Genomic DNA, 10,073 nt, shown 5'->3' with positions numbered 1-10,073 from the left:
GATGAACCACAGAAAAAGATATTTGATATGGACCACGCAGCTTTCCACAATACAGTTGCATTTTTGGATTTTTTTTCTCTCTCGGCAGTAAGCAATGTACCAATATGGCCGTGTTCGTTACAAAAGCCCGGGTAAATGGTTTCAGTGGACGCTTAACTGACATGTCACCTCTTAAACGTAAATGTATGTGAAATGTGTCTCGCTACTCAACATATATTGCAATGAAGACATACTTCGTTTCTGGGAAGCATTATAAAGCATTTTAAAGCAAAATAGCACAACCCCTCTGGTTCCCTTTGTTATTTTTATTTCCGATTTGTTGTTCGTTTTCAGGAATTTACAAAATGCTTCTTAATACAAATTGCTTATTAAAACAGAAACAGCCTTGAGTCACAATGTACCGTATGGTGTCACCTTTAAGCATGATACTTTTCATAATGTCTGCGTAGGAAATCTCCCCAAACCATCCTCAATAGGATATTGCTCCAGCGCATGACCCATCCGCTTGGTGTCCACATTTTCCATTTTAATCTTTGAAGAGGCTGGGGGACCGTGCTTTGCGTAAAATCGTTCCAACAAATTAATCAGTTGAAGGAAGATAACAATTTATTAAAAAGCGTAAGTGATTTCAGTCCGTGAGAAATCTTCTATAAAATTGACATTTTTTTGAGAGAAGATACTCATTTGTTGCATTAAGCAGGCGAATGTGTTCAATACTGAAAGCTGTTTATTACAATTAACATCAACCAATGAAAATGTATACATCACCCAAGAACAGTACTGACAATATTACATCCGACCCTTTGATAATTAAAAGAATTTCGAAAAAGCATTATAATAGCATGCACAACGTTTCTCCGTTTCGATTTACAACCAGAAATACCAAAATGTCGCCTGTGGGCTCGAAGGGTTTGCGAATTTAGACTCAAAATGCCTTAACATTGATAATCCCTGTGATAAGAATGTCGCTTATAATCATCATAACCAAGTCTCCACATTACAAATGGATATCAAATTAATTATACACTTAGAATCGCAGTATACAGACATAGCGCTGCGTTTGATCTCCGAAAAAAAATTTATTGGTCAGCTCGACTGTGCAATGGCCTGTCCTAACCACATCCTAATTCCTTCAAAGTCCAGCGCATTCTTTATCTTCTCTCTACATGTATGTCCACTGATAGCTTAAAAGTAAAAAATATACAACACGTTGCGTCCTACATTAGCTTAAACATTCAAGCAAATGACATTTTGGAGTCTTATTGTAGTTATGTATCTGAGTAAAGTTTTAGGATATTTAATTGTGTGTTAATATAGTCTTTGTCTTCACTGATGTTGAATTCCGATCAACCTTCCCCCTTCTTAAAATACCTAGGGAATTTTCAAACGTCGGGAAGTGTGGCTGTAATGCCCCAAGATTTGTTCTCCCTGAAAGAAATCATAGTAACAGTTTATTAAACTACAGAGCAACCTGTCCTTTCGGGGTCTTTTTGTTATGTTTTTACATGGAAAATATTTCTAACGTTTCTTGAAAAAACTATTTTGAAAAATGTAAATTTACATTGTTTGGACTTTGACTGTTTTGGCATTAGTTTTCCCTGAATTTCTATAGTTTCCTGTTGATTTAGCTTCCCCTTTTTAAAAAAACGTGTGGCGTTCCTAACCTGCTGGAGCGAGTATTTAAATTCTAATCCATTTTGGGTATCTCTTATCAACAATCTGACCTTACTTGCACACTTTCTTCCTGATTATATACAGTCGTGTTTCTTTCGCTATCTAAAGCACAGTTGTTTCCTATGTTTTTGTCCCTGAAACATCTTTCATTTATTTTAAATAAGTGGCCATTTTAGAGTCGTAAATAGACAATTGAAAAAATAGAGATCGTTGAAAAGTAATGCTGGTACAAACATACAATCTATAACTTCAGAAAGAAGCTTCGTGTGTTGTGTTTTCATTCATTCCAGGCACTTTTTATAACATTAGTGCTTTCTGCTTGAACGGATAAAATGTTTAGATCCTGATTTATTTATTTTAAATGGTGCTATGTCTCTACATCCACCTTTTGTATTATTACCGAATTTTTCTGGTTCAAACGAGTTTCACACGTAAGGTCACTCGTCCATACACAATTCACATAGACACAGCATGAGGAACTTATTTGATTTCATAATATAAACGCCGCATGAAATAAGGCTAAACTGAAAACGATCAAACAAACTGTTTTAATCACACAATTTTAATAAGATATCACAAACGTTTGGTCCATAAATATTTAAGGGGAGAACGCGCCTGTACAGTGTATTCATTTTAAAACAAAGTAACATCAACAATCTCATCAAACCACTTACTGTACTAATCATAAACACGAAGATCAACAGAAGAACCTCGAACGTACTTTTCAGCACTTAACATCGGGAATACCAACTACTCTAGTGAGACAGTGTTCATATTTGCCTTCGAGGACAAATGCAAATGCCGTTTTTAACAGTTTTCCCAAAAAAAGGTTTTCAGAAAAAGAGGTAACAATACAAAACTTGTGAGGTGTCAGAAGGGCATTGATTCTCTTTCTCTCTCTCTCTCTCTCTCTCTCTCTCTCTCTCTCTTTCTCTCTCTCTCTCTCTCGCTCTCTCTCTCTCTCTCTCTCTCTCTCTCTCTCTCTCTCCAAACAAGGGAAACACGAATCTACACCACGTCACAGACTTTCTTCAGAAATATCGTAAGGCACATGATAAAGCTGTGATGGATCCCACTTGGTTAAAAGAAGATCCTGTACCATGTTCCGCTCTTCCAAAGAACGGTATATTTTATAATCTTGGCGAGTTTTATTTATTAATGTTGGTACCGGTACATATGACAATAACGCATAGGCTGAACAGATGTTCACTGGTGAGTGCGCATGGGATTGGCTCTATTAAAACTGGGCTCATTTTCTTATTAATCTCCCTCTCTCCCTATGACAACCCTGCAGTTGCAGAGGCATCCTTTATAATGATGAGCACGCTCAGCAGAAGTGAAGAGAAAAGAATGTTTACATGACCAGTGTGGAGGGAAACTTAAAATCTAAGATTGAAGGTTCTTTAAAATTTTAATCTGGAAGCCTTAAGAAAGATATTATTGGAAATGGAATTATATTCCAGCATGCGCAGTCACCACTGCACAGTCCATTGACATTTTTTTGTAAACTGTTTTTTCTACTGTTGTAAACTAGAATTCGTCAATAAACAAAAAATATATATATTCATATCAGTTATTTAACAAAATCATCCTACACAACAACAGGACTTGTTTTTGTTTACTTCCCAGGGATTTTTGTTCTGTTGTAAAGGAATCTGCTAAAAATATTAGAAAAGGTTCGTTAAGGTAGTTTGTGACGGACTCCCGGATTCGTGCACGTCCAGGTTAGTGGTCACAGACGTCACTACTGACAGAGTGGGATTGGTCAAGTCTGTTAAAGTGGTCGAAGTGCTGCTTGGACTTAGAGCGGCGCCGGACCTGTCTGCTGGGGGCGGGGCGGGCAGTGCAGTGCCGTCAGGTTTATCAACACCCCCATTCTCCTGTCGCAAAAGGTTCCTTCTGAATTTGGCTCTTGCGTTTTGAAACCAAACCTGCAAACCAATCCCATGTAATCTTTTTACCGATTTTTTGATGCTATTATCTAATCACAAACCACAAATTATTTCTATATATAGATAAATAGATATAGATATATAGATAAATTATTTAAACAGCTAAAACTAACAATTAACTAGATCAGCATTAAATGGATTGGGGCTGCTGATTGTGACAATGCAAACAGAAACTGGTAACATTTAATATCATTGATTCGCCTACACAATGCTAGTTATGTTTATAACAATTGAACACAAATCAAATTGTTACCTAACGAGTAAAGAACTAAAAATATAGAATGAGTATATTCGAGTCGTATGTTGCATCCACCATCATTGCAATGCTAGTGTGTGATGAAGTGGTGAAAGCTCTCCAGAGTGCTTCTATTATTTTCCCCGAAACCAAGCCTCCAACACCGCCCCCCTCCCCACACACACACACACCCCTCGGCCCCTCTCAGTTCCACAGCCCAGCAAGTGATCCTGGGCGCTACCGCAAAGTTAATCAATCCGGGCATTGGAACTAATCAGTAGCTCCCTTTTCTTAGCTGTCGTACTTGAGTTGATTTTGTGATAATCGTCTGTCAGCAGCTATTCCCCATTGCTCATATATGTATATCGTGCTATTAGATCCTACAATTATTTAATTTTCAGACATTAATTAACAATGAAAGGCGTGCGCCGTTGGAAATGTATTTCATTCTAATGGTTAGCAAGTTTGGAGAATTATCATTTTAGATAAGTTTTGAGGTATATCTATTCCGAATTATGTATTCAAAGCCCAAGTATTGATATTCAGGAGTCTATTTCTCGGGGTAACTGGGTGCTTACAATCTGGGACAAAAAGGAACACTGGTGTTACCAACCTTAACATAAATTTAAAAGTGGATGAAACATAGACAATGACTCTCAATTGTAAATCCTTGTGGTATACCACCCCCATAACTGTTCTTTTTTCCCAAATTATTTGTCTCTATTAATTATTACTCTGTTCAGGTGTCAGTGCTTTGAATTGAGAGCGTTCTGTCATTGGTAGCTATAGAACATTACGGAGAGATGGGGTAATAGGGCTTAAATCTTGATTATAAATACGAATGTCTCTTACCTGCAAAACTCTTTTGGTGAGCCCAGTTTTCTGAGCAAGTTGCTTTAAATCTTTCGCATCAGGGTTGTGATTTATGGCGAAATAGGACTTCATGGTGCGAAGCTGGTGGTGTTTGAAGGATGTGCGCATGCGCTTGGTTTTCTGGGTTGGTGGGTACGATTGCTGTTCCCTGTCCAAATGGTCAGCGTCGTTTTCGTTGCATCCTAGGATTCACAAATACAACCATGCTGTGTATTAATTACTTCTCACACAGAGAATTGCATATGCTACTCGTGTGCACGTTCTTTCATATGCTCCTCTTCACTAGATGGCGCTAATCCCTTATCCCTGAAAATTGTGTTTCAATATAATGATACAATTGTTATCACTATCAGTTGTACTACGGCTTCTGTTAGCTCCACAATAGCTCGATTTTCTTAAAGCAGCCTACCGCTCTACTTATAAAAATGCTATCAAGCCCCCAAACTTTTTTACATTTTGAAAATTTCTCCTCAAAATATTATATTACAAATAATGTTAACGCAAAAGGCGATGGCCTTGTTCTTGTGTGAAGTAACATGTTTGATACTAAACCCATGGGAGGAATCAATTTCGTTAAGTACGTTTGCAGCAGTTAATTTAACAGAGCGCGTCCACCACTGATAAAAAGTTTTGCTAGGGCAACTGTAACTACCAATCCCAAAGTATTTACCACAACGTGTGTTGCATTTATTAATCCAACTAACAGTTCGGTGTTTCTTCTAGTAAATGCAAGAAGATGCCTTGTTTGGAATTTGAAAGGCGTTTCCTAGCGATTATGTTGCTGTAATCAATAAAACCATATTTTAAAAATACATACCTTTCAAACTATATTTGCTATTTGCTTATTACTTTTTTAGTAAATGGGTAGAATTATTGATGTTAAATCACTTTCTATGTGACTGTTTTATACTTGTCGTTTACGTATAATTTCAGTGTGATGGCCGTCTACCCAGTTTGCGCAAGGGTGATTTCGACACAAATCTAATCTTAATATTTTAGATTATTCGCTTTAGAAGGGTGTAAATAATTAGATCAGCAGGGATACCTTCCTAGTTAGAGAAATACCAGGTGCAGTTTCATTTTTTTAACTCTTAAAGTTACTAACTTTTTGTTTTGAGGGAAAATATATCTATAGATTATACCTAAATGAATTCAAACACTGTACTCAAGAAGTCGACAGTTTTCCATCCCTGTGAATCACACTAATCTCATTAAACAGTTTCTATGAGATGAATTTTAGCGCATCTTCATCTTCATTGGATAGAAAATAACACGCGTGATAAGTGGTTCGAATTTTCAATTACATACGCAGAAATTAGTACCAACAGCACTCTGATTGTATTAGGTATCTTCAAATCCATCTTTAAAGTAATTATAATCTGCAACTATGTCACCATTAAAAAGATCATATGAATGTTATGATTTTCACACAAAGTGGACAGTGAGTTCTACACGAAGTGAATATAAGCACTCTTCTTCCTGACAAGAAAGCTTCAATACGAAAATAATGAATATTTAAAAGGATATATTATTTTACTTTAGTCGAAAATGAATGCTGACGGCAAAGGAATATACTAGTGAGTATATTAGGCCCATGTTACTTCAAGTTACAACACATTTTGAGCTCGCAGGGGTGATTTATGCGTGACTGGAAACCAGGGATTCCTATGTCACGTCTAATTAACACAAAACAATTAACCTCCAGATTACGTGATTCTTCTTCCATTCATTTGAACATCAAACTCTAGCGTGCGCGCCAAACTGCTTTGAAGAAAAATCGCAATTAAGAAATATCTACAAAGGACACAATGAACTAGTATATAATTGGGTTCAGTGTGTGGAACGTCTACAAACCATTCGTTTAATTTTTGTCGATACTTATGAAATTATGTTCAGTTGCATTCACGAAAAATCGAAATGCGCAGAACGATTTCTGACCCACCAAACACACAAAAAAAAATAAAGAACAAGATTCCTTCGGTTAAAGAAAACAAACACCTCGGAGGTTTGCCAAAAAGAAACTGATATGGATAACACGGGTTCCACTTATAGGATTTTTTTCACGCGGTATTTGCATAATACGAACTATATAAATGAAGCATTTCTAAATTGTTCTTTGGCAGTCGGTTGTAAGTTAGAAGTAGACCTTTGAGATGTTATCTGTTGATTTGCGAACTCATTGAAAATATTACTCTAGTAGTTATATGTTTAGGCAATTTTAAAAGTTAAAAGGATTTTTGACGTGCTGGCTGTATTATGAGCAAATTGGCAGCTGGTATCTTCCACAATATTTAACGCGTTTCCATTATTATTATTAACACAACATTTTCTTTACCAACAGCTTCCCCACCTTGGTTATAAGTTGGGATATCAACTCCTAGAGCAGGGCTTTTTCTTTTCCTGGGCCGTCCTTTCTGAACGGTGCCGGTTCCGTTGAAGTAAGGCAAACCGAGACCCCCGCTCTTTGCAGCAAGCTCCGTGTAGTTCAGTTGCGTGTGATAGTCTCCTTGCACCAGAGACTCGAAGTGAACTCTGCAGTAAACCAAATTATCTTTCATGCCAAAGTGATCGCCTGTGGTTAATGTTTTGTTGCAAGTTGTACACGTGAAACAACTCAAATGATAAACTGAGTCCCTGGCTCGCATAACCATTTCAGAGGCAGATATTCCGAGGTGGCAGCGGGAACAGCGTTGCACGGAAAATCTCCTGCAAAAACAAAGGACACAACCTTTAGAAATAGATGCATTCCTGCACCGGATGAAAATTCATTTCCAAGCTCAAAACTGTCGAGGAACAATTCATCGTGTGTTATTGTATTTCTGATTAATTAGTATTTAAACACGAATTTCAGCTTTTTCATGGTCCACACGAACTCGAGTCCTTTTTATAGAAGTTCTGCAAATTCATCCGTGTTAAATCCTGCCTGTATAAATTTATCCATGCTGTTATCCATGCCTGTATGTGCCCGTGTTGGTAAACGGATTGAATAACAAATTAACCAGTTATTAGCTAACTCGGGGGCATGAATCTCCCACACTACTTGGAGAATTTCCTCTTTTCTGCTCACCAAATTTCTACAGTCAACTTTAAAAATCCGACTGATCCAATCAGACAAAACATCACATTAAGAAACAAATGTTGACTGATTTCATTTCAATATTATTAAAATCATTTTTATGAACTATAAAGTAAAATTAGTTCCATGGTAGCATCCTCACATAATTAAAACAGGTACTCATTTATGCCTGCTGACGTTTGTTGTAACACTCTACTGACCGCAGTTTTTTTAATTATTGTAAGGCTTAAACTCTCTACAACAGGCAAACGTACAGTTATGGCCGCATAATTAGTAAACAAAAAGCGGAGTTGCATTTGACATAGTTGTTTTCTTCCCAGGGGCCTACAACAAAGGAAGTAAAGCGCACAGCTTCCCCGTCAAACCAACGCAAGAATTTCACGTCTGTTTTAACGGCAAATCCCGATTAACGCGGCTGTCTACCGATGGCCGCGCCAACTTCCGAATCTGTTTGACTATAAAGAAACAACGAGTTGTCTTTATACGCGAATTTTAACACTGAACTCGTTAGCATTTCGCTGGAAAATAAATACGGCTTTAGTGCAATTCAGCAGAGAAAGCCGGACCCTAATGTGATCGGGTTAAGTCGAGCGATAGTAATCTTCACGTGCAGAACAGTTTGCACGGTTCGTTTTCAGAATCTGAAAGAGGTGTGTTTGATTACCTGTAGTAATCCTCCTTGCAGTAAATGCTGCCGTCCTTGGCGAAGCAAGTTAATTCGGACTCCAGAGCGAGTTTACATTCACAGCACTTTAGACATCTTAGATGCCACTGTTTGTCTACAGCCAGCAGGTAATACCTATCAGCTATTTTACCACCACAGCCGGCGCACAAGGCAGGTTTATCCGAATTAATAGAAGGCATGGTCTGGAAGCAGAGAGTTTAAAAGCCGGTTAATGTCAAGTTGAAACGGCACCATAAATAAATGTGCTGAAAAGGCTAATAAGAGTAAGAGAATGCCATCAGGAGGACTCCAACTATTGTATAAAAGACTGGAGTAAACTAGTATATTTTATATTCCATTTACTCTATCCACTGTTTCGCCGTTAAGCTTCACGAGTTATCGTATTTTAAATTGTACAACACAGGATAAAGTAAACGTTGCTCTGCTAAACCTTTTGGGCGGAATTCGCAATTATTCAAACAGAGCTTACTGGCGGGCATTTGAATAAAGTGTACTTTTCTTTTGCGAATCGCTATTGGTGTAAATACAATTTTCCATTTGGCATTTATAAAAGTTAAATCGGCCAGTGTATTGATGCTTAATTCATGGGTTATAAAGCTATTAAAACAATGTTGTGGAACCACCCTATTGAGTAAGGACCTACATATATTCACAAGGCGATTGATTATCTGCATATTTTTTCTGCTATAATTTTAATCTGTATATACTGTATATCTTTAGTCACAGGAGCAAATTGGCCAGCAGACACAATGATATTTTTTGTCGCTGCGATGTATTAAAACCACACCGTTCTGTAAATGTCACTGAGATATTTTCAAAACAAAAATGCACTTAACGGAATCTCTAAACACAGAAACACTTCAGCAGTGAAGAAACAAATTAGTTCCCCGTGTTTAAAAAAAACAAATCAGGTCTAGCTGCTGTTTTCGCTCTTACCGTTTCTCTTCCGTTCATCTGGACTCCTTTGGCCAGACGGGAATCCGACTTGGATCTCCTTTCCATTTCCTCCATGATTCCCTGGATCTCTCCCCCAGAGATTCCGTGAAAAAGCATTGCTGATTGACGGAAAGTACACGTGTCTTCCACGGACCTGGCTCTTAGTACTTCCATACAGACCCCGACTTAAACCATGGAACAAACTGCCACAAGATAATTAAAACAAAAAAATATATAAACTGACAGTCTCGAACGGGGAGAATATAACACGTCAAAATCTTCGGCAGGCGGGGGATCTGGTCATTACTAGCTGTTGCGAGGGGGACCGTACAATGCCAAGGTTTATGAGAGAGGCCGTCCCTATAGACTGGTTTTAAATAACGGGTAAACAAGGATGTTAGGGTGATTTTAGTAGCATTCCCCTGACTCCTCAGCTCCAGTCCTTGCTGATCCGATTGTAGCTCACTGGTTGGGAGCTCACACTTTTGCCTATTAGTGTCTGCCTCTCGCCAGGGCACAGTGGGATAATTTGGTAGGAGGAGTTCGATAGACTGCCACCTAATCCTTTTCATTACAAAACCCTGTCATACTCTTTTCATTGGCTATTGACGGACGGTCATTGACAACTCCAGGCGGGTTTGC

At 38.0% G+C, this 10,073-nt stretch overlaps 1 protein-coding gene across 2 annotated transcripts; it reads right to left on the bottom strand.

Annotated features, from left to right (window-relative positions):
- Positions 1–307: 307 nt before the first annotated feature.
- Positions 308–9,605, bottom strand: lhx9 (LIM homeobox 9). 2 transcript variants are annotated; one of them, XM_063064919.1, is made up of 5 exons: positions 9,432–9,605; positions 8,475–8,677; positions 7,085–7,440; positions 4,714–4,916; positions 308–1,428 (listed from the first exon to the last, which is right to left on the bottom strand). In XM_063064919.1, exons 1-5 carry the CDS (start codon positions 9,603–9,605, stop codon positions 1,372–1,374), a joined length of 993 nt encoding a protein of 330 aa, XP_062920989.1. In that variant the 3' UTR covers positions 308–1,371. The 2 variants fall into 2 exon arrangements, with proteins under 2 accessions (XP_062920989.1, XP_062920988.1); XM_063064918.1 differs by lacking the exon at positions 308–1,428 and adding an exon at positions 3,342–3,605.
- Between the last annotated feature and the right edge of the window lie 468 nt (positions 9,606–10,073).

Source organism: Mobula hypostoma, chromosome 12 (genome assembly GCF_963921235.1).
Source record: "Mobula hypostoma chromosome 12, sMobHyp1.1, whole genome shotgun sequence".
Classification (NCBI taxonomy): domain Eukaryota; kingdom Metazoa; phylum Chordata; class Chondrichthyes; order Myliobatiformes; family Myliobatidae; genus Mobula; species Mobula hypostoma.
Note: the sequence above shows the minus strand (reverse complement) of the source record. Positions and strands in the feature narration are given on the sequence as shown.